Raw genomic sequence first — 24,042 nt, 5'->3', positions numbered from 1 at the left:
TGGTATACCTCAACTTAGCCTGTGCTGGTTGCCAATGATTACAACTGTCCTTTCAAAGCGCTCATAGACTACCAGCTGGAATTGCCATGAATTCTTCCACTCTCCACAACTGCCTCTAAAAGAGCCCGTAGAGGTTGAGCTATTTCTAAATATAAGATTCTGAGCTGTAATTTATCTGAAGATTTTTAAAGAAGAAAAACTCTATTATAGAAAGTTTCCAACATAGGGCGCCTGGGTAGCTCAATTGGATTAAGTGTCTGCCTTTGGCTCAGGTCGTGATCCAGGGGTCCTGGGATGGAGCCCTGCACTGGGCTCCCTGCTCAGCGGGGAGTCTGTTTCTCCCTCTCCCTCTCCCCCTTTCCCCGTTTGTGCTCTTTCCTAAATAAATAAGTAAATAAATAAATAAAACCTTTAAAAAATTTCAAACATATAGAATAGTATGATGAGCCCCCATGTATCCATCAGTCAGCTCCAACAATTCCCAACGTTGGGCCTGGAGATTTTAACTGATTCAAAGTAGTTTATTGTCAGTTGCTATAGCCTCATCTATCTGGGATTAAGAAACCTCTTCACCACTAATTTCCAGCCTAATGATTATCTGTTCCTGTACCTAGCCTTAGCACTACACTTGGTCCAAAGAAGAGGCACCATAAATTCACTCCATTCGTTCACCAATAGTGAGGGCCTACTCTAGAACAGAATGTCTTTGTTTATAGATAAAAATCAAATGGATGTTCAGTTGGTGATAAGGGCTAGCAGAAAAATTAAGTAGGCAAAGAGGTGGTAACAAGGCTTTTCTTTGTAGCAGTGGAGGGAAGGCTTCTCTGATGAGGTAACATTTGAACAGTGCCTTGAAAAAAGTGAGGGAGTGATGTGGCTATCAGAGGGAAACGCATTCCAGGAGGAGGGACTAGCAGTGTAAAGTTTCAATATGAATGTGTTTGGTATATCTGAGAAAGCAAGAAGCTTAGGTAGGTGGGATAAAGTAAGAACTTTGGACTCTGTTCTGGGTGAGATGTAAAGCCTTTGTGGGGGGGCGTCTGGGTGGCTCAGTCGGTTGGGCGCCTGTCTTCGGCTCAGGTCATGATCCCAGGATCCTGGGATCAAGCTCCCATCAGGCTCCCTGCTCAGCGGGGAGCCTGCTTCTCCCTCTCCCTCTGCTGCTGCTCTCTCTCTCTTTCTGGCAATAAATAAATAAATAACATCTTTAAAAAAAAAAGCCTTTGGAGGATTTTGAGCAGTGGAGTGAAAATGATATGACATTTGTTTTTTTAGATTTAATTTATTAATTTGAGAGAGAGAGAGAGCAGGGGAAGGAACAGAGGGAGAGGGACAAGCAGATTCTGCGCTGGGCATGGAGCCCCATGCGGGGCCTGATCCCATGACACTGAGATCATGATCTGAGCTGAAAACAAGAGTCAGGCACCCAACCAACTAAGCCATCCAGGCATCCCAGTATGACATGTTTTAAAAAGATACACTTCACTGTGTGGAGAGTAGAGAGCATATAGGACTGAAATGAAGGAGGGAGACCAGTGGTCCAACAGACGATGGCTTGGATTTGGGTGATAGTGAGTGAGGATGGTGAGAAGTAGTCACGTTCCAGATAGATTTGAATGATAAAAGCGACAAGATTTGCTGAGGAACTGGATGTAGATATGAGAAGGGGTTGGGGGAGGTTTGGCATGAGAACCTGGAAGAATGAAGTCTTTTAGTGACATGGGGCACAGTGGGGGAGGAGCAGATTTGGGGGGATCAATAATTTTTCCTTTAAGTTTGTTATATTTGAGAGCCTGTGAGGCATGCAAGTGGATATGATGAGGGGTAGTTGGACAAAAAGTGGATGGTATTTAAAGTCTTGACAGTAGACAACATCATCCAGCAATTGAGTGTGGAGAAAGAATTTGAGGACCAAGGGTTGAGCCCTGGGGTGCTCTGATGTTCACAGTCTATGGAGATGAGGAATGAGGAGGTGCCAACAAAGGAAATTTAAAAGGTATGGCCAGGGGCGCCTGGGTGGCTCAGTCGTTAAGCATCTGCCTTCCGCTCAGGTCATGATCCCAGGGTCCTGGGATCGAGCCCCCGCATTGGGCTCCCTGCTCAGCAAGGAGCCTGCTTCTCCCTCTCCTTCTGCTGCTCCCCCTGCTTGTGTTCTCTCTCTGGCTGTCAAATAAATAAAATAAAATCTTAAAAAAAAAAAAAAAGGTATGGCCAGTGAGGTAGAAGAGAACCAAAGAAAACTAGTGTCTCAGAAGCCAAGGGAAGAGTATTTCAAGGAGGGGGTATTTGAACCAAAGTTCTTTTTCCTCGGGGCACCTGGGTGGCTCAGTCAGTTAAGCATCTGCCTTTGACTCAGGTCATGATCCCAGGGTCCTGGGATCCCTCAGCATTGGGCTCCCTGCTCAGCGGTGTCTGCTTCTCCCTCTTCCTCTGCTGTCCCCCCTGCTTGTGCTGGCTCTCTCTCATAAATAAATAGATAGATAAACAAATACATACTTAAGAAAAAATAAAGTTTTTCCTCAGTTGAAGCCCAGGGGCTGAGTGGTTCTTGCTTACTCATGGCCACTCGTCTCCCAAGCAGTGAACCCTGAACAAAATTAAATACCCGAGGGTTCAAATACCCACATTTTTTGTTGTTCTTAGCATTTTGGGGGGGGCAGGGGGAGGTATGTGTCCCTTGTAGCTAATTCTGTAATTCATCCTTCCTGATACCATTATGTGATTAGAAAATTAATTTATTCTTCGTGTGCATCTCTTTCTAGTTTTCTAGTGAACTCTTAGCTCACTAGGTAATAACATGTCCCTTCAGATGCTCAATGTTTTACTTTTTAAAAAAGATTTTATTTTTATTTGAGAGTGAGTGAGAGATATCACAGAGGGAGAGGGAGAAGCTGACTCCCTGCTGAGCAGAGAGCCCGATGTGGAGCTCAATCCCATCACCCCAAGATCATGACCTGAGCCGAAGGCAGACAGACGCCTGACTGAGCCACCCAGGTGCCCCTCAACCTTTTCTTTTTTTTTTTTTTTAAAGATTTTTTTTATTTATTTGACAGAGAGAATGAGAGAGAGAGCACATGAGAGGGGGGAGGGTCAGAGGGAGAAGCAGACTCCCTGCCAAGCAGGGAGCCCGATGCGGGACTCGATCCAGGGACTCCAGGATCATGACCTGAGCCGAAGGCAGTCGCTTAACCAACTGAGCCACCCAAGCGCCCTCAACCTTTTATTTCTTTTTTTTTTTTTTTTAAAGATTTTATTTATTTGACAGAGAGAGATACAGCGAGAGAGGGAACACGAGCAGGGGGAGTGGGAGAGGGAGAAGCAGGCTTCCCGCGGAGCAGGGAGCCCGATGTGGGGCTCGATCCCAGGACCCTGGGATCATGACCTGAGCCGAAGGCAGACGCTCAACGACTGAGCCACCCAGGCGCCCCTCAACCTTTTATTTCTTAAGAGCTATGGAAAATATATGTAGCTTTGAAGGGTTTCCATACCACCACCACCACCACTTTTGAATTGAGGAAGTGTCATAGGAAAGACCATGAGGTTTAGAGTGAGGCAGACCTAGGACTTGGCCTCTCTGAACCCGTTGCCTCATCCGTAAGAGTAAACACCTCTACACAGTTGTGTGGCCATCGCACTTACTGTTGACACATACGGTGCTCCAACAATGTCACTTCTCCACGTTTGGTCTTAGGTCCCTAGCTTTCCTCTGGACTTTCTGAAATCTGCTATCCTGGAGTTCTTATAGGAGACACCATGGAGACCAACACTTTCCTCTGGGTCACACTGTTACTTTCCTAAAAGTTGTTCTGGCACTTCCACATCACGAAGTCCTTCTGTGTTGATTAGAATTGGGGCCTGAATATTAGCTTCTTCTGTAGCTTCCTTTGCCTTCTCAGGGAGAACATTTGTCAATAACGTAAGTAATGTATGTGTCAGCTGATCTTTAAGAGAATGAGACTTCCAAGTGTTTTTTTGCAACCCAATGGGGAGAGGGTCGGTTTGCAATCATTCCAGCTTCTTTCCAATATTTGCAGACTGAGGGGCACAGACTTGTCATATTCTTTTGTTCACAGGATGACCTTCAAATTCCTTTGCAGTAGCCAACATTATTTCCCCCACAGGGAAGCTTCGAAAGGCAGCACTTGTGGAGCTCAGATGGGAGAATAAAGACATCTCAGCCGAAGCCGAGGGCCCTAGTGTCTACCTGACTGAAGACCCAGGCCTTTCAGCATTCATACAGAAAAGTACAGATCAGGAGTGCAGCCATACTCCTAATTTTCCTAGGGACGGGATCAGACAAGGCTTCTGGTTAGTGTGGAAACCAGGCATGGTCTGAACTACCTGGGTAGAAGGAAGGGAAGAGGGAAAAACTAGTGTAGGAGGTCACATGTTAGTATTTTTCCACATGAGCCTGTTACCATTTCCAAGGTACCCTTTCCTACACGTGTGGAAGGCACTTCCTGAGGTCTAGACACCCAGCAACATCCAGGTGGTTGTGCTGAGCAAAGGGGAGTCCAAGCTCCTGACTGATCGATCATATAGCCAGCTGGGCCCACATGGAGAGGCTGAGCACCCCTAACTCTCCATGGTGGAAGCCAGCTGGTGTACGACAGGTAGTACTACTCCCTTGCCCCTCCTAGAGAGGGAAGGGACTACCGTGGAGGAGGAAGCCAAGACATGTAGAGGCTTCACCTGGGAAAGCTTCGTGCATTGCATCCTGTATCCCACCCACAGTGCCTCAGCCTGCAGGAGCCATGCTGCCTGCCCCGCGCACACTCCCACTTGTCTTACCCTGACACAAAGGGGAAGAATGGGAAAGGTTCCCTAATCATGCTTCAGAAAGTGAGATGGATAGGGACTGTAGGGCAGGACAAAATTTCCCTCCTCAGTCTGGGGCCAACAAAACAAATGCCCTGTGCCCAGAAACCCAAAATCATAGCTGTGGGCAAGACAGCTCCTAAAGCCCCACGGTCTCCCCTTTGGGCTCCTGGACCATGGGCTACATCTGAGGGAAGACTTCTGAATAACTACAGCTCAACTCTGGTTCACCTTCCCTTTGACTCTGACCCCAGTTCAGACCGTGTGGAGCAGTGAGGGAAGAGGACAATACCAACCTCCTGGCATACCCCCCGTGGCAAGAGTGCACTGCTCTGGCGGTGGTGGTGGTGTAGGGCAGCAGCTCTGGCGAAGGAATCCTGGCTGGCGTCTGGCTGGCTGCTGGCCTGGGGCGACATGGGCCAGACTGTTGGTAGGTTCAGCCTCACTTCTGTTCACGCAAGGCCCAAGCCCTAGGTATCCCAATAACACAGTGCCCATAAGCTCAAGAAGGACACCAGCAGGTAAGGCAGTGACATTGGTACTAAGACATTTATTACATCATAAAAAGTCCATTGTTGTCTTGTTTTTCCATATGTACATGTCCCTCTGTCCAGCCCCACCTGCCAACCCTCCATGGTGCCAATCAACTTTCCAAACTGACTAATTAATAAGAGGAAGAATTGGAGGAGGTGGCCCAGCGCTGATGGGAGTGAAGATGGGAGAGGGACACAAAGTGCAGAGTGGCTGGCTTGGCTCTCAATGCCTGACCACGGGCAGGAGGGGCAGGAGGGGCAGGAGGGGCAGGAGGGGCACGAGGACAGGTACTACAGGGTTGGCACAGAGATGCCTCCCCAGGGCTGCCAGGTTGCACATGATACCTGAATGTGTTCTCAGGTTAGACCCCCAGGAATGGAGAGCTGAGGAAGAAGGTCCCCCATCCTGATTGTGGGTCCTAGGAGGGGCTATAAAACTTCTCTTTTTCAGGTCCCTATCCAAGCAGCAGTAACAGCAGCTCAGGCTGGGCCTGAAAAGTTTGTGCCCTGCGGACAGCTGGAAGGGTGGCTGGGGACAGTCTGGTAGGAAGTACTGGTCCTAATCTCTGAGGGGCCTGCCTTAGTTGACCTCGGAGGTGGGCATGGGGTCTGTGGAGCGGGGTGTGGCCAGGAGGGGCACTGGTGAGGTGGCCTCAATGAGAGCAGGGTTGAGGATGATGGGCAGAGTCATGGGTGGTACGCCCACCTGCAGTGGGGAGGCCAAGGGCTGTAGGATTAGTGGGGGCTGAGCCAGGGAAGGAGGCCCATCTGGAGTAGGGCTCAGTCTGCTGGGGCTAGACGCCACTGGTGATCCAGCGGAGCCGCTGTTGGCAGGTCGAGGGCTCTCAGGCTTCTCAAAGTCTGTAGGGAGAGCAAGGGGCTGGTCAGACTCCTTTACATTCCCCAGCTGGTTTACCTAATCTCTGCTTCTCCCCATTCCTGTGAACAAAATGACCCCTATCAGGCTAAGTAGTTGGGAATCTCCCCTTGAAACTCATTCAAATATCCAGCTATCCTGTATCTACCTTCTAACTCCTTTGCTTCTTACCTCCAGTCAGGTAAGTTCTGATCTGATCTTTACTAGAATCCCCAAAGGGCAACCTCTGCATATTTATTCCAAGTTCCTGATCCAGCCTTCTCCTTCCAAGCCTGAAAATCTCAAGCAGGTAGCTCATCATAGCTTATTTGGCCCTGCCATTTCCCACAGGAAGAACTCTGGTTCCCTCCTTCCCCTGGCTCACAGCCCATACTCAGCAGTAATCCCAAACTACCCTGGGGCTCCTCCTAGGCTTCCTACTTCCTGCTCAACACCCAGGAGGCTAGCTCAAAAGGACTCACCACAGGCCCCCAGCTCAGAAGGCATCTCTGGGGGAGGTGGATGGCCAGGTGTCCTTGTGTCCCCAGCAGCAGGAGTCATGTGGGCTGAGGCCAGAGATTTTTGGGCATGTGGCTCTATGGGCATGGGGTCTGGGGAGGGCAGAAAAACCAGGTGGCAGCTCTTAGTGTTTTCTTTCAACCACAGCCCTGGCTACCCACCAGTCTTCCCACTGATATGAGTACAGAGAACTAAGTATTAGCTCCAGACTCTCTGATGAGGATTCTTTTGACAAAGCTGAACTAAGCCCCCTACCCTGGATGACAGTCTGCTTGAAGAGCTCATCTCGTAGGTGGGGCAGAAAACAGTCAATGCGCTCCCAGGTGATCTCCCAGAGGGCTGAGGGGCTGCCTCCTCGGGCATCTGCATTGTGGAAAATCTCTGCTGTGTCCATCACCAGAAGCATGTTCTTCAGAGACTCAGGGATGGCCTCTGACTGTTGGTGGCAGTGGGACCATGTAAATAGGAAAGAGGGCATGGCGGGGACATGGTAAGGAGGAGGCAGCCACCAAGGGCAAAACAGCATGTCTTCCCAGCAGGTGGGCGAGGAAGCAGGCAGTGGGAGTTGGGCTGAGGTAGAACATACCAGTAAGTCACTGGAGCCTGCGTGCATATACTTGTCCATGAAGTCCAGAATGGTCAGCCAGAGGGCCGCAAAGGTAGAGAGTGACAGCAGCGGAGACAGGTGCTGCAGGAAGACCTAAGGCCCGCCAGCCCATTTTAGTGAAGGGTCGGAGCTATCTGCATCCCTCTCCAAGGCTGGGAGGCAAGCCTGTCCTATCTTGCATGGGAATCCTAAATCAGAGATTCCTCTGAATTCCAGAATCCTCCCAGGTCCCTGGGTCCTGATGAGTCTCCATAGCTGGGGGTCCCAAGCACCCACATTGCATCTCCAGGTCCTAGGAGAAGCCCTGGCTTTGTCCTCGCAGAAAGGCAGGTGTGGGGAGAGTGGGTAGATGAGGGTGGTGAGCAGTACCTTAGACAGCAGTGTGGAAGCCCTCATTCGAGTCTCCTCCATCCCACCCACATCTGCAGGGCTGATATTCTCCAAGAGCTTGGTCAGTAGAGGAAACAGCACCTGGTGGGTAAAGAGCCAATTGGTCCCTAACAGGCCAGTTGGCAGCCTTACTCCAAGGCAGCCAGGGGCTGGGATGGATAAGCACAGAGCAGAAGGAAAGGTAGGATGCAAACTGAGGACTGACATTACGGGCTCTTCAGGCTGCCCAGTTCTCCCTGTCTTAAGGATTTGAACTTTAAGACCAGAGGGAAGTCCCACCTTGTTAAAACAGGACTCCCACTCCAGGGCATCTAGCTTCTGCAGATCATGTACCAGCAGTGCTCGCTGTAGATAGGTCAGTGCCTGCATCCGGACCTGGCGCCGGGCGTCGCAGCACAGGCAGGCGATGCCTGAGAGCAAGAGCAGGCTCAGGATCCTTCAGGCATCCCAAGTGCCAGCTCCACCTCCACCCCTGCCCTGCCTGCTCCCCTGAGGTTTACCCTGCAGTAACGGGCACCAGCAGTGGGCCCAGAGGCTGCGGGAATCAGCTTCGATCTTCCGGCCACCTGTCTCTAGATGGCGCTGCTCCTCCGCCCAAGAGCTGTAGATCGAGGCCGCTCGAGTGTGCAGGGTGTGCATCAGGTCTAACAACTGGAGTCACAGGAGGGGCAGGAAATGAGCTGGGGTAAGGTCTGGTTGATGCCCCCCAACACTGTCCCTGACTGAGTCCTCAAAGGAGCCCCTAGTACATCACACCATACTCTACCCCTCACCCCTCTTTCTCGACTTCATGAGCTGGTTGTCCCCTGCCAGCCAGTGTTTCCCAAAATTGGGTGTTAATCCTAGTGGAGGAGATATAAGGAGGTGTGTGGAATGAGTGTGTAATAACAATGAATTACATGGTGAAAAAGGTATTTTCAATTCTCTTTCATACCTTCTGATGACAGATAAAGCTTCATCTTGTTAATTTCATTTTAAAACCAGAAAGCAAACCTCAGGCTCAGAGGCTTTGGTGGGCAACAGTGTCTGGTCAACTTTAATAATTTTTTGTTTTCATAATTTTTCTAAGGTTATTCTATTTAAGGCAATTAGTTCTCCATTTTTTTAGTGATAAAAAGTCTGCTCATAAAATAAACTTTATACGCCTTGAATAGACAAAGAATTCTGGAAGGATAGACAAGAAACTAGTGGCAGCGTCTACCTCTGGGGAGGGGAACTTAGCAGCTGGGGGCAGGAATGGAATAGGACTTACTTTTATCTGTTTACCTTTTCGTACTTCTGAACTTTGTACTACGTGTATATATTACTTATTCAAAACATAAATCTTAAATATTAAGCAAACAAAGATTTACAGTGGTCTTGGATAGGGAAACTGTGGAAGTGGTGGCCGAGGCCCTGGGTTGGAAAACATAGGCCCTTCCTCTCAGCCCTGGCTGTCCCTGGCCCTGCCCACGCTCCCAATGTCAGGGGCAGGGAGAGGAGAGGAAGTAAAGGATGCCATACTTACGTCCTGACTGACCTGTAAAGACACCGTATGGTAGCTGGCAGGCACACCTTCATCCTCATCATCGTCACTATGCCCACCCCGAGTGGCATGTTGGCTGGAGGTTCGAGGCCGCCGAAGCACTGAGCCTTCCTTGGATTTCTTCTTGAAGCGGTTTCCTTTGCTATCATATTTGTGACTCTTGCCACGTTTTTCCTGGGACTTGCACCCTGAGCAGAGTCAGACCCAGGTTACATTTCTACATCATGGACACAGATGGCCTACCTTTTCCTCCCTTTCCCCCGTATATTCACATGGCTACTCCCCAGCTGCCCCTTCATTGGGTAACCCACCGCCATTCAGACTGGCCTCCACAAAGATGCGGAGAGTCTTGACGCAGAGCTCAAAGTTGTCAGGTGTAATGTGGGCAGCATCACGCACGATGAAGGACAGAGATTCTACACATTTAAGCAGGGACTTAGTATCGTGTGGCCCGAGGTCCAGCCCCACTGTTAGGCTGTACTGATTGACCAGGGGTGAAGGGCCTAGCCGGCTGGGCCCAGGACCTGGCTTGGAGTTATCGATGTCATCCTTCCCCACCTGTAAAGTACACAGAGTTGCTGGGAACCCAGGCTTGAGCCTGATCTTCCCTTAGATGCCCTCTCGGAGGACCAGGAATCTTTCCCACAGGCCAAGGAGGGAAGACTCACCCACTGCCCGTATGCTCACTCACCACTAACCAGCCGCTGTTGACCACATCAGCGTCTGTGGCTGATCGGTGGATCTTGCCAGGCCTGCAATGGTCAGCGTAGACCTCTGAATCAGAAGTGTATCCTCGGTCCAGGCTCACATCATTCTGATGGTAGGATGGGAGTTCGCTGTCTGATTGGGCCCCTGAGTCAGCAGGGAGAAGAGAAGAGTCAGGGTGGAAATGGGGACACTGAGATTAAGGATGATTTCAGTTCTAAGAAACAGGTGCTGAAGCCTGGGCTCTCCTCTCTCTTGGTCCAGCTTAGTTTCAGCCCTGTCACCAGGGGGCTGAAGGATGGTCTGGATAGATTCTCTCTTGACCAAATGGGGCAGTAGGCTAATTTGGGCTCCTGATGGCATCTAGTAGCAGCTGTCAGGGGATGGGGGTGGTGGGGAGGACATAGTTTCTGAGAAAATAGTCCTTAGGTAGGAAGCCTAGTGTCATAGACATCTATGTTGCCTACTAGCCTTCATACTATTTAACCCATGAGTGCTGGGGAAAGGCCAGTGGGTACAGGAAGCTCTGGAAGCAGATGGCGGAAATCAGGGGTGTTTAATCTGCTAAATACAATAACCTGTATTTTGTTTTCCTGTCTCAACCCCTGGGGCCATAACTGTTTATCTGCCAATGAGGGTCTCCCTGGGAAAGGGCTTACCAGCATCAGGTCCATCAGCCCTGGCTGTGGACTGCAGGGCAGCTGGAGGCTTTACACCTGAGCCAATGCATTCCAGCAGTGTGAAGAGGGTGGCCCAGTCATCACCTGAGTGGATGTTGGCTGCGTTGGTCTTAAGGAGTTCATGGAGCCCATAGGCTACCTGGTGACTGACTCGGGACAGCACGCTGGGCTTCATTAGCAGCAAAATGCGCAGGGAGAGCAGCACCTGGGTGGGTGGGTGGGGAGCAGGAAGTGGGCACACAGCTTCTTGTCTGGACTCCTTCCCCACCAGTTTCCTTAGGCCAGTGAGGATGGTTTGGCTAGGACCCTCCTAAGAGTACTGCTGCTGGTCTTTTCTTCAATTTTTTGTTTTTGTTTTTTTAAAGATTTTATTTATTTATTTTTTTGAGAGAGAGAGAGAGCCCATGAGTCAGGGGAGAGACGAGGGAGAAGCTGGCTACCTGCTGAGCAGGGAGCCCGATTCGGGACTCAATCCCAGAATCCTGGGATCGTGATCTGAGTCGAAGGCAGATGCTTAACCGACTAGCCATCCAGGTGTCCCTTCTTTAGTTTTCTTTTAATTTTTTTTTAAAGATTTTTAATTTATTTATTTGACAGAGAGACAGCAAGAGAGGGAATACAAGCAGGGGGAGTGGGAGAGGGAGAAGCAGGCTCCCCACCGAGCAGGGAGCCCAATGCGGGGCTCAAACCCAGGGTCCTGGGATTATGACCTGAACCGAAGGCAGATGATTAACAACTGAGCCACCCAGGCGCCCCCAGTTTTTTTTTTTAATTAAAATTTTTATTGAGCTGTAGATTCATATGCAGTTGTAAAAAATTATACAGCGGGATGCCTGGATGGCTTAGTCAGTTAAATGTCCAACTCTTGATTTCAGCTCAGGTCATGATCTCATGGTTGTGGGATCGAGCCCCGCATTGGGCTCTGCACTTGGCGGGGAGTCTGCTTGAGATTCTGTCTTCTCCCTCTGCCCCTTTCCCCACTCATGTGCACATGCTCTCTCTCAAAATAAATAAATAAATCTTAAAAAAAAAAAAAAAAGAAATAATACAAAGAGATCCTTTGTATGCTTTGCCCCCCCCCTTTTTTTTTAAGGTTTTATTTATTTGACAGAGAGAGACACAGCAAGAGAGGGACTACAAGCAGGGGGAGTGAGAGAGGGAGAAGCAGGCCTCCTGCCAAGCAGGGAGCCCGATGCAGGGCTCGATCCCAGGACCCTGAGATCATGACCTGAGCTGAAGGCAGACGCTTAACGACTGAGCCACCCAGGTGCCCCTGCCCCCTTACCCCAATGGTAACATTATGTAAAACTATAGTAAATGATAAGTGATACTGACATTGATACAATCTACTGATCTTATTCAGTTTTCCCAGTTTTACTTTACTCATGTGTATGCACGTGTGTATTAAGTTCTACATAATTTAATCACCTAATTTTAGGTTTGTGTATCCTTCACTAGTCAATATGTTGAATAGTTCCACCACCACAGGTTAACCTTTTAAAAACAATTCCATTTATATAACGTTTTTGAAATGACAGAATTTTAAAAGTTACGGACAGATTGCAGGGGTTAAGGTTGGGGGCAAAAAGAAGCACGCCCCTAGAGTATAAATTCTTAAAATTGATGAAGTCCAATTTACCAATTTTTCCTTTTATGGATTGTGCTTTTGGTGTCAAGCCTAAGAATTCTTTTCCTAGCTCCTGAAGATAATCTCCTAGGTTTCTTCCTAAAGTTTTCATAGTTCTACATTTTACATTTAAATCTATGATTTATTTTGAGGGGTGACTAGGTGGCTCCGTCGGTTAAGCGTCCAACTCTTGATTTTGGCTCAGGTCATGATCTCAGGGTCGTGAGATCCAGCCCTGTGTCAGGCTCCCTGATCAGCAGGAAGTCTGCTTGAGAGTCTCTCTATCTCCCTCTGCCCCTCCCCCTACATGCTCACTTTCTCTCAAAATAAATAAATTTTTTTTTTTTTTTTAATTTGTCAAAGAAAGAGAACACACAAGCAGGGGGAGAGGCAGGCAGAGGGAGAGGGAGAAGCAGACTCCCCGCCGAGCAAGAAGCCCGATGCGGGACTCGCTCCCAGGACCCTGGGATCATGACCTGAGCCGAGGGCAGATGCTTAACGACTGAGCCACCCAGGCGCCGCCCCCCCCCTTTTAAATTTACATTCAAGTTGTTAACATATAGTGTAGTATTTGAGTAGAATTTAGTGATTCATCACTTACATATAATACCCAGTGTTCATTACAAGTGCCCTCTATAGTGCCCATCACCCATTTAACCCATCCCCCACCCACCTCCCCTGTGTGATTTTTTGTGTTAATCTTATATCCTGTGACCTTGCTGAACTCACTTACTAGTTCTATGCTGGCTGTCTTTTATACCTGAGCCAAGAGATCTCAGGAGGGTCCTAAGCATGAGAACCAGGAAACCAGGTATAGGGCTGAGACTACCACAAGGCAGTAGCCATCCAACCCTACAGAGCAGATTCACAGGAGCCTGCAGAGGTGCTAAGTACCAGCTTCATACTTGAGACCATTCTAGACTTATCCCTAATGCCACCTGTTAGATTCCTCTAGCCCTGTGGTAGATAACCAGACTCATGCTATGGGGCACTAAATGTACTCTCTGTCTCAGGCCATACCCATAACTGACACTGTGGCTTTAGTCCCCTGCATACTTCCTGCCCTCCAGGCTGTACTCTGCTTACCTGGCCACTGATCTCTTCTCTTCGGAGTAGTCGAATGGCCAAGCGCAGCAGCCCCACCACTGCCCGCTCTACAAGGAAGCAGAAATCCTGTGCCTGGACACACAGGTGATATAGATGGTCTCGGACAGTCTGCCACACACAACCCACACGGTCCCTGAGGAACATAAAGGTGAGGACAGTCTCAGTTGGAGAGGCCACTGGGCAATAAGTCTTTTTGATCCAGGTTAGGCCTTTCAGAGCTCATTGGTATTATACCCTAAGCAGGCTAAGGTATAATAAACAAGCTTCTCCACTGCCTACAGCTACATGTGCTTCTTGCCCCTAAAGCCCACTCAGCAAGATGGCTCCCGTCTTCCATCCCTTCGGCACAAGCCCAGTATGAGGCCTGCCTAAAGACTGCCTTCTACCTGTTCTCCAGCACAATCCTCAGCAGCACCTCTAGGCAGAAAGCAGCATCCTCCTCATCGTATGTCTCTTCATCTGGTGTCACTGAGACCAGAGCCTAAAGCACAACAATACCAGGAGAGCATGGAGAAGTCAGCCACTGGCCCTGCCCTGACAGAAATTAAGGCAGTCACCATTGTCTCCATCTCCCCTCCCAGACACAGCCAGCCCTTTCATCCCTCCTCTTTCCTCTTCACTCTGTACCTTCATGAGCTCCTGCAGTGACTCCAGCTGAAGGAACTTGCTTTCTGTGATCATCTTTTCTGGATCACATTGCTAGAGGGGATGCAAGAGGGAGGAGGGTCAGTGACAAGGGCTGGAGGGAAGAGAATGTTCCCAAGAGCTAGAGAGAGAGGACAAAAGGCATCAGCTCTGGTCATAAGCCCTGGATGATTCTACTCTTCAGTTTCTAGGGCAACATCTATCCAGTAGGGAGGGATCTAGGCTTGTTTACCAAGGGTAGGCAGAGGCAGTTACCTTGATACAGTCCAAGGCCGCTCTTTTGGCCTCTTGGTTCTCAGTGGATGGGCCCCGCACACTAGACTGCTCAGTACCACTTAGTGTCAGCCAGCTCACAAAGCTTAGTACTGTCGACTCTCCTCTATAGAAAGAGTTCAAACCTTGGTGAGCTCCATAGTTCCGACCCTCCTTCTCCAAGGCCTTTAGCCTCTGATCTGCCCTTACCGATTTGATGGTGTCTCCTCCCTCTGTAGAGAGATCTTGCCATTGGGATCCACAAAATCTTCTACCTGGAAAGTCAGGTCAAGAATAATTTCCTTCCACATGCCCTTTGCATTTTCTGCTTCTCCACGCAAAATTCTCTGGCTTTCTTCTTGTAGCTCAGTGCCCCACACTCCTGACTGGGCCCCCTACAGCTGGTGACTGGCAATGGCTTATATCAGCCTTCTTTTACAGCTATCCCCTCGCCCAAGATCTGTGGTCTTACATTTAAGGTGTTCCTGGTAAGCTTCAGCAGTCACTGGGCCCAGTGCTACTCTCAACCAGTTCCATACACAGATAGCACATAGTTTATGAGCTTTTGCCTTTTATTGTCCACTAGTTTCCTATAAGAATTACCTCCACCATAGCTTTGGGCAGCAGCTGGGCTCGGAAGAGCTGTAGCATGGCCTCCATGATATTCTTCCAGCCCTCCCGCAGGATGTCACCATGACGATGGGCCAAATGGAATACTGTCTTGGCTGCAATGTGGGCTTTGGGGTTGCTTCCAAACACACTGGGAAGGTTCTCAATAGACTGAAAAGGAAGATGAGAAAAGGCTTAGGGTCTGGTAAATGTCTGGAAAGGAGATCTCTTAGGCCTTTACCTATAGTTCCCCAAGGGTCCTTCTGCTTGTTATGGTTCAATCCCCCCTAATACTGGTAGGAAGGGCTAACCTGGTTAAGGCCTTCCCCACTGATGCATCTCCTCTCCCATCCCAATTGCATGAGGTGACACTATTCTCATCCTAGGGGGTGTGAAATAGAAATGGCCTAAGTGCTACTGTAGTCTAGGGGGAGTGAAAGAATATGCCGAGGGAAAACAGCTCCACAGATAAAGATAGATTTATGGCTAAAAGAGAGGTCCTCCTTTGGAACTCTAAGTACACAGTTCTTACCCCTGCTCACCTCACTGCTAAGAGCTGTGAATTTGCACAGAGATATGATGAGATTGTCAAACACATCGCTGAGGCCATAGTGGGCGGAGATCATGGCGCACTTCCTGTAATTTCACATTCCAGAAACAGAGTGAGTCACTGGAAGGCCAAGCAGCCCTTCCAAGTCCCTGAGGAGGCTTACTTGGGATTCTTCCCCAATCAGTCCCAGGAAGAAACCTTTTACTCTTCAATCTGTTTAAGACTGAGCTTTCCCATGCTTCAGCCTCCTTTCAAAAACTCAGAGAAAACCCATTCTAATAAAAATATGAGTAGGAATCAGAAAGGCATGGAGGCAACCATGTTTGCCCAGAGAGGTGAGAGGAGGTCAAGACCAAGGCCACAGCTGGGCTACCTGAAGCCTGAGATGGCTTTCTGGATGATTGTCTCCTCAAGGCTTTTGTCAAAGACATAAGAAAGGGCAGCAATAGTGGGGCCCCATGTCATGGTGAAGAGGTCAAGATCATAGCTGCCAGCAGGCACACGAAGGAATATGCCCTCTGGGGTGGCACCTCGATGAAGCAGCACATTCCACACATAGTTCTCCCGAACCAAGCCTGTCTGCTCTTCAGGCATCACAATTTCCTCATTCCTGTCAGGAGGTAAAGGAAAGAGTAGATGCACTGCTCCTAACTGGTTCCAAACTAGGACAACAGGTTTTGCCCATACTGGTACAGTCCATCAATGAGAGGTCACCAAAAGTGCAGCTCAGTGGTCTGCTTCCTACCCACTAGTGGGACCAGGGAGAAAAAAAGGAAGCACCTAGTAATGCCCCATAATCTCAAAGCCCTGTCTCTAACTGGGGCCTTTAGTTCTATAGTGAGATCTCCATTCTTTCTGGGTATGAGGATGAACATTTCTCTCTACCCTTTCTGATTTACAATAAAAAACTAAGTGCCCCATCTCTGATCTCTGACCCAAACCTCACCCTCCAGTGCCCATCTTGGGTTCTCTACCAGCATCAGAATGCATCTTGTGAGCTGAACAGGAAAACCCAGATGCTCTGGGTTCAGAAAATGGGCCCATGATATTCTACTTAGCAGGGGCAGTTTAGATCCTGGCTCAGAGTACTAGAGCTCCAGTACTATTCAGGTTTCTTTAAGAAATAAATGGGAAGAGGGGCTGCCCAGCTGAGTCTCAAGGCTAAATCCAGGGCATATGAATCACTGAAGTCTGAAGGAACTCTAAAATCTGAGATGCCCAACTATTCTCCACAAATACTCACTTGATGGCATGGTACATGTCCTCCAGGATGTCTTGCTCAAAGTCCTTGCCTCCATTCACACCTTTTAGGTTTTTGCGAAACTCCTAGAGACAGGCCAATAAGCTTTTCCCCCATATGTCAATGCTGAAGCCCCACCTAAAGAACTCCTGGGTCTACGGTAAATAGGACTAAGGAAACAGTAAGTGAAAGAGCCCACATCCCTAACCCAGTTATTTTCCTGGATTGGCCAGCCCTTCCTGATTCCCTTGGACAAACTCTGTCCATTGTGCCCACTGGAAGATCTCATGTCCTTCCTGCTGTACCTCCAAAACTGTGTTGGACCCTCTCTGCCTTGGCTGGGATCCAAGCTTACCTCTAGAGTCATGGGTGCATTCTGTTTGCGAACGTTGTGGTTGTGCTGGTCAGTATTAAGCATGATGACAGCATAGGCCAGGGCAAAGCAGGCATCGCTATTGGCAAATGGGGAGCCATTACAATTCTGAAAAAGCAAAGACCCCACCTGTATCAATGCCCTTCTCTGGCCAATCAAACCTTCACTACCAACCCACTGGCCAATGCTGGATACCTAGGGGGGTTACCAGCCAGAAAGCCTCCAACCTCTTGCCAACTCCTTAACAGAAGCTGGTATCTCTATGGAAAGTTCGCTGATGTTGCTCTCAGCCTTCTTAGGAGACAGCAGCTGGGTCCTTCAGTTGGAGCCATAAAAACCCTCCAGTCAAATGAACCTGGGATGCCGGGCTCAGGCCCTCCCACTCAACTCACTCTCCAATGCTCAGTGAATGCCTCCAGCAATCTCTGGATGACTGGTGCTTCCCCAGGTAAGCGAAAGGCTTCCAGGTAGAGGCGAAGAGCTTCATCCAGCCGTAGGCCCTGAAAGCTGAAGGTGCTAGAGGGAAAGGAAGGACAAAGAGGCTAAAGATATATAAGCTACAAATGTTGGGCTCCCTATTAATTAGCTCTAGTCCCTCTAACCTTTTCATATTGGAACAGAGGAGGCTGAAGGCTCTAGCAAAGGGGAACAATCTTGTGGTCATCTCTACACAGACTAGAATCTGGTAACTCCTAATTTTAGTACTTTCCACATCAGTGCCTTCTTGCCTGGAAACCTCATCCACTAGAACTACCTCGTGCTCAGGAACCCTGGTCTACCCCTTTGCAATGCTCTCTATGCAGAATGGAATGGCTCCCAAAGCTATCTTGCTGGAGACTCTTTCAGGTCCAACAGACATAAGTCATGGGAAGAGGAAGAGTGTGTGACCTCGGTCACCAACAGGAACTGACTGAGACTATTTTGAGGGAGGGATGCCTTGCCCTTTGATCACCAACTATGTCCCCCATTTCTTGCCACTTCCTCACCTCACAAAGCTCTCCAACAGGTCAATGTTTTTGCGGTCACTCACAAACTCTCCAATCATTTTCTTGTCCAGCCGAGGGTTCTCTCGGAGCCACTGGGCTACCTCTATGTTGTCCATTGGGATGGTGAGGAGGCCTTTCTCCTGCAGAAACTGGATCCCCTTCTTTGGTTTCTGGTTGAACTGCTCTGTGCCAGTGATTAGCAGCTGGAGGAGAGATACCAGAGGTGTCACAAGTTGCTCTGCTCCTAAACCAGACAAGGCCAGGCTGAACTCCATCATGGTCCACAGATGGTCATCTAATGGGCTCCTAGGATGTGGTTCTAAGTGACTCCAAAATTAAGGCTGGATCATACCAGCCATAGCTCTTCCCAATCTTCATGTCTAATTAGAACTGGCTGAGGAACTGGGGTGCCCGGCTGGCTCAGTTGGTAGAGCATGTAACTCTTGATCTCAGGGCTGTAAGTTTGAGCTCCATGTTGGGTGTAGAGATTACTTAAAAAATAAAATAAGATAAATAAAATAAAATACATAATTTTTTAAAAATTGCACTATAAGAGGCACCTGGCTGACTCAGCGGGTAGAACATGCAACTCTTGATCTCAGGGTTGTGAGTTCAAGCCCCACACTTGGCATGGAGCCTACTTGAAGAAGAAGAAAGAAGAAGAAGGAGAAGGAGGAGGGGGAGGAGGGGGAGGAGGGGGAGGAGGAGGAGGTGGGAGGAGGAGGAGGAAGAAGAAGAAGAAGAAGAAAAGAAGGAAGGAGAAGGGAGGAGGGAGGAGGAGGAGGAGAAGACGCAGAAGCAGCAGCAGCAGCAGCAGCTGAGGAGCTCCTTTTCACTCATTTTCTGAGTTCTCAAGACGCAGCCCTTCTCCACCAACTTGGCAACCAGGAAAAAGTAGAAGAGAGACTAGAGAAGGTTCTCTTCTCTCTTTTTTTTAAAAATTTTATTTATTTGTCAGAGAGAGAGAGAGAGAGAGCGAGCACAAGCAGGGGGAGCAGCAGGCAGAGGGAGAAGCAGGCTCCCTGCCGATTAAGGAGCCCAATGCGGGACTCGATCCCAAGACCCTGGGATCATGACCTGAGCCGAAGGCAGATGCTTAACCAACTGAGCCATCTAGGCGTCCCTCTTCTCTCGAGTTTTATAGCCGTCCTGGCATCTGTTTATAGTCTAGCTTAGATTTCCCTTCTTTCTTCTGTTTTCCAACTTTTAAGGACAAAGTGAACTAACTGTGATGATAACTCAACTTTTTGTCTGTTGAGTCACAGCCCTGCAATCAAGGGGACACATAAACCAGTCATTTAGGCTGACCATAAGAGGAAGAAAGGGTTAAACAGAAGGTTTTGTGTTTAAAAAAAATTTTTTTTGAACTTTTCTAAAGCACCAGATAAACGTCGATTCCCTTACACTGCCAATCCTTACCCCAGAGCTCGAGATGACCAATAACCTCCAGCGACTCACATGATACCAGGTCCCAGGTTCTTGTTACCACCAGTAACAACTGGCTCACACCCAGGGCAGCATTTGCCCAGGGGCACACAACAGGGTATGCCTAATTACATGGCTTAGAAGTGAAGGCTTTCAAAGGAGACTGGGTGGTTGCTGAAGTCCCAACAAATGCAAAGATTAGCCTTGGGAAACCGTCCAATGAGCTGCTAGACTCTCCCTTATCCTCTGGGACAGAAACCCTACAAAAGACACCCAGACAGAGGCAGGCAGAGGCTAAGTTCTGGGGATAGCCATACACACCTTCTTTTTGTTTTTAATTTCAATCAGTTCCCGTGGATCTGGCAGGAGACAGGAAAATCGAGGTGGCTTCCGGGTAAACTTTTTGTCAGCTAGGAATGGGAGATGGGAGGAAGAAAAGGAAAAACCCATAAGACTGCTTTTACGATATAATGGCTTTTGGAAGGTTGCCACCAATATACTCTCTAGTGAAGAAGGAGAATGCCTCAGAAATTTTCTTGTCCTCATCAGTCTTCCATGTTCCCAGAAGTCCTATCTTCTAGGGCTCCAAACATTTTATTTCCTCTCTCCATGTTTGAGGGCATGGGTGAGCAGTCAAGGTTCAACTGCCTTAGGGTGTCTGTGCCCCTGCCCCCCTTCCCTTTGCTCTCCACCAGACCCTCCAGTTGAGGGGGCTGAGGATCATGGACACCCAGTACCCACCCCCAGAGTCAGAAGCTTCCTCCAGATCACTGCATCCTGGCTTCCCATGTTCTGCTGTCAGCCGCCCTCCACCTGGCAGATGTAGGCCTGGGATGTCTGGGGCTATGCCTACAGGTTTCCCATCACTGGCTGTTCTTTCAGCTGGTAAGAGAGAAGAAAATAAATGAAGATGGGGTAGGAAATCAAGCAGAGCTGCAAGAGAAGTTATGTATTAGGCCAAGGAGACCTGGATAGGTCCCACATAGACCTACACAGGTCACCAGGCCTGAAGACAACAAACCTAAGCCCAAATAAGTAGTCACTGTCCCAGGTTAGTCAAGCATTAGATTCTATAATTTAATAGAGATTACCTAATCCCATTCTCTGATCTTCTGCAACCTCAGTCTCAAGGGGATGTCAGAGAAGATTAATCAGGGTGGAAGCAGATACTGGGAGTGGGGGAAGGTAGGACCTGGACCTTTCAGGAACAGAAATCCTATATCCTTTCATCTAGGTTCTCTTTTCTCCCCATAAAAAAATAAGAATACTCCTATGCTGTATACCTGAAACTAATGTAACATTGTATTTTAACTATGCTTTATTTTATTAAAGATTTTATTTCTTTCTTTTAGAAAGAGAGTATGTGCACACACACATGACCAGGGGGAGAAGTAGAGGGAGAGGGACAAGCAGACTCCATGCTGAGCTCAGAGCCCAATGCAAGGCTTGATCCCACGACCCTGAGATCATGACCTGAGCCGATATTGAGTTGGTTACTTAACCAACTGAGCCACCCAGGTGCCCCCGTTAACTATACTTTAATTAAATAATAATAATTCTATAAGAAAGCCAAAGTGTGGAGGATAAGAAAAGGACAAGTCCATGAGTCTTGCTAATATGCCTGGCCAATGATTCAAACCACCAAACCCTGGAAACACAGAATTGGGAGAGCCCCCAGAGGAAGTGATATAATGGCTGGAGAGAGGATTCAGTGAGTAGAGAAGTGATAAGCATAGAACCCTGGGATCCTCAAAGAAAGAAATGCCTCTCACTATTGCTGGATTCTCGGGAGCCATCTACTGCCTCATAGCCAGGTCTGGCTGCTTCTTTCTTCTCTTGCTGGGTAAGATTGTTGAGGACTTTGGCCTGGCAATGGGCCTCAGTGCTGTCAATCACTGTCAACAGGGCATCAAGAGACAGGAGGTGTGTTGTATAGAGCTGACCAGACACAGGGAAGGCATTCTGGAAAGTAAACAGATCCAGTAGACTTGAGGTGAGAATACTTTACACTTTATCCTTTTCCAAAAACCCTGAAACCGCCTGTAACTTCTACATTGTCCTGAGAAAATGCCTTTCTTCTTCCTGTTCCCCAACTCTCAAGTGTTTCCCACCCCGCATATAGTATGCTCACTACCACCAGAGAGATTTCCTTAATAGAGCCTTTCTAGAGGCCAGTAATAATGCTCAGCACCTTGGACAGCAGCTTGGTGAGGTCTTCAAAGAGGTTTGAACAGTAGTAGTCACAATCATAGTTGATATAGAGCTCAGTGACAAAACTGGGGATGTGCCAGAGCTGCACAATGGCCTCCAGTGCCATCTCCTTCATCTCATAAGGCATTTTGGGGTTCTCCACAGTGATGATCTCCATGAGCTTTTTGATGTACATCTGGCAATAATCCAGTAATAGCCATTTGGGAGGGGAAGGATTCAAGATAGGAGAGAAAAATTAGACAGGTAAACCATTAAACACAAGAAGGAGAAGTCCAGCCAGGAGGCATGCATTAAGAGACCCTTAAAGGTATTCTATCCTCTTTGGCCTCCATGTTGGGGGAGGCCTGGCTCTCTACCTCACACCTGATCCAAAGCAAGTTGCTATTGCCCCTCTTTGTGCTCTCTATGTGAGCCTGACCAGTTTGACTTGCTTGCCTGTGCTGCAGAAGAACTGCTAGGCAGAAAATCATACCCACTCATGGTGAGGTTGTCTACCAGTCTTCGTATTTGGCTTCTCTCATTTTATAGCTAGCCTGTTTCCTCTGGGCTTCTTTAAATTTCTCCACCAAAGAGGCCAGCCAATGAACCAAACTATGGAGGCTAAAAGCACTGTCTACAGGAGCCCCTAAATCCCATCCCTGCAGAATGACAGAGCTGGCCCCATTGAAGATGCTATACATCATTTTTTTTTCTTCTTCCAAGTTCAATACACTCACCTCCAATTGGAACTTGAGGTGCTCCCTCATGCTTTCAAACAGCAGGAAGCATACCCGCAGGGAAGCAGCATAAAGGTTGAGTCGCTCTACACTGAGTAGCTAGAGATCAGAGTAGGGTTAAATCATTAGCTTTCTGAACCTATGGCTCAACCAAGAGAAAAGCAGGAGAGCAAACTGTGTGAGGCTGCCACTAAGGTCCTGTGCTCTAAGGGAACTCTGTAGCTAGCCATTCCCGTATTTCTCTTTGGCTGCCAGAGTCCCCAGGGAACTAATAGTATCCTTCTGACAATGACCACTGGCCAACTGGGGAGGGAGGTTCTTTTCTGGATCCTATACTTTTTGCACCAATCAGCCAAATGTCCCCGTGCACTCTTGGTCCTGAAGAGACCCTGAAAAACAGCCAGGGGCTCAGAGCCCCTCTAGAAATCCAGTCTTACCTGGAGTAAGTGGCGGCACATCTCATCCTTGATGAGGCCCAGGAGGGTTTGGCACTGGGCTACAGGGGCTGATTCAAGAGCCACTGTCAGCAAATGCAGTCCCATGTGGATCATAACCTCTGAATTGTGGCGGTCGTGTGGATTGGTCAGGGAGATGAGGAAGCGGAAGAGCTCACGGATGCAGGGAAGACCACAGGGGACCAAAGCTGTACCTAGGGAAGGCCAGGAGTAAAGTGGGATTGCTAAGAAACAACTGGCTTGACAGCTTGGCCTGGCCTGCCCTGCATTATACAAGGCAATTTCAGATAAGTGATTCTCTTCAAGGAAAAAAAAAAAGTTTTCTTTCTGGGGAGGTAAGAAGGTTACTCTCACTTATTGAAGGCAATCAGAATTGATGATCCTACCTTCTGTTAAAAGTCCCAAGCTTTCTATTCTTCCCTCTCACTTCCTACTATCCACCAAAGTCCCTCTCTGTATAAGTTAGAGAAGGGCTCCATCCAAGCCAACAGTCCTCTGGCTTGATTCCATTTCCTGACCAGAAAATGGCCTAGAACCTGGACCAGAAGACACTTTGGGTCCAAGATGGTCTAGACTCAGGATGCTTAGTGGGCAGGATGGGGGAGGTGAACAGGCACAGCCTGCCTGAGAGAACTCACCTTCCTTCTGGGAGGACTGTGTAAAGCGCACACCCCGGGGATTGACGTAATCCATGTCATGGACAGAGGCAGAGTCAGAGTGGTCAGCAGGGGACGTGCACTCCTCTAACACTTCAGGGATGGATTCCACGGATGCTGACTGGGCCTTTTCCACATGGACCCCTTCCTGCTATGACCAGTAGCAGGGGGATAGGAAGAGGGATGAAACAAGAGCAACTTGGAACTTATTCCCCTGAAGTGCCTATGCTCCAAGTGTCTCTAATGGACTGCAGATATAGGGCCAGCTCAGTGGGCTTATGAATCAATGCAAGATGCAAGGTGGCTCAGGGCAGAGTATGATGAAAGACTCAGAAAGCACCTCCTGAGGCATCAGTTGACCTAAAGTGACTAGAACTCTAGAGGCAACAGAGGCTCTCTTAGGCTTGGGGTTTAAATCATTACCTTCCAGACAAAGCTATGGCCATCTCCCTCACCTCTGCCAAGTACTACCTGTATGCATGACTTCATAAATCCCATGAGCTACCTCTCACAGTGAGTCTTGCTGTGGATTTTCTACACAGCACAGCTGATTCTAG

At 48.7% G+C, this 24,042-nt stretch overlaps 1 protein-coding gene across 13 annotated transcripts in view; it reads right to left on the bottom strand.

Moving 5' to 3' along the window:
- GBF1 (golgi brefeldin A resistant guanine nucleotide exchange factor 1) overlaps positions 1-24,042 on the bottom strand; it is a 125,032-nt gene that overhangs the window by 861 nt on the left and 100,129 nt on the right. For 3 of the 13 annotated variants that reach the window (XM_064595210.1, XM_064595217.1, XM_064595216.1), the window contains 32 exons: positions 23,468-23,636; positions 22,812-23,023; positions 22,375-22,473; positions 21,639-21,833; positions 21,220-21,409; positions 20,189-20,329; positions 19,769-19,857; positions 18,023-18,225; positions 17,429-17,552; positions 17,019-17,144; positions 16,667-16,749; positions 15,797-16,033; positions 15,416-15,509; positions 14,868-15,044; positions 14,475-14,539; positions 14,268-14,391; positions 13,995-14,066; positions 13,754-13,848; positions 13,347-13,500; positions 10,613-10,838; positions 9,940-10,100; positions 9,560-9,806; positions 9,231-9,436; positions 8,224-8,374; positions 8,003-8,133; positions 7,703-7,804; positions 7,313-7,426; positions 6,982-7,162; positions 6,690-6,818; positions 6,058-6,212; positions 5,115-5,222; positions 3,639-4,341 (listed from right to left, as the gene is read on the bottom strand). In XM_064595210.1, the coding sequence (XP_064451280.1) occupies positions 4,252-4,341; positions 5,115-5,222; positions 6,058-6,212; positions 6,690-6,818; positions 6,982-7,162; positions 7,313-7,426; positions 7,703-7,804; positions 8,003-8,133; positions 8,224-8,374; positions 9,231-9,436; positions 9,560-9,806; positions 9,940-10,100; positions 10,613-10,838; positions 13,347-13,500; positions 13,754-13,848; positions 13,995-14,066; positions 14,268-14,391; positions 14,475-14,539; positions 14,868-15,044; positions 15,416-15,509; positions 15,797-16,033; positions 16,667-16,749; positions 17,019-17,144; positions 17,429-17,552; positions 18,023-18,225; positions 19,769-19,857; positions 20,189-20,329; positions 21,220-21,409; positions 21,639-21,833; positions 22,375-22,473; positions 22,812-23,023; positions 23,468-23,636 (4,650 nt within the window). In that variant the 3' untranslated portion in view covers positions 3,639-4,251. Of the gene's footprint in view, positions 1-3,638; positions 4,342-5,114; positions 5,289-5,340; positions 6,213-6,689; positions 6,819-6,981; positions 7,163-7,312; positions 7,427-7,702; positions 7,805-8,002; positions 8,134-8,223; positions 8,375-9,230; positions 9,437-9,559; positions 9,807-9,939; positions 10,101-10,612; positions 10,839-13,346; positions 13,501-13,753; positions 13,849-13,994; positions 14,067-14,267; positions 14,392-14,474; positions 14,540-14,867; positions 15,045-15,415; positions 15,510-15,796; positions 16,034-16,666; positions 16,750-17,018; positions 17,145-17,428; positions 17,553-18,022; positions 18,226-19,768; positions 19,858-20,188; positions 20,330-21,219; positions 21,410-21,638; positions 21,834-22,374; positions 22,474-22,811; positions 23,024-23,467; positions 23,637-24,042 lie in introns of those variants that run through there. The other 10 variants (XR_010412557.1, XM_054508354.2, XM_064595212.1 and 7 more) reach the window with 10 other exon arrangements.

Source organism: Mirounga angustirostris, unplaced genomic scaffold (genome assembly GCF_029215605.1).
Source record: "Mirounga angustirostris isolate CCGP_5_RB_7025 unplaced genomic scaffold, mMirAng1.0.hap1 SCAF_6, whole genome shotgun sequence".
NCBI lineage: Eukaryota > Metazoa > Chordata > Mammalia > Carnivora > Phocidae > Mirounga > Mirounga angustirostris.
The sequence above is the reverse complement of the archived record's forward strand: the minus strand, read 5'-3'. Positions and strand labels throughout refer to the sequence as shown.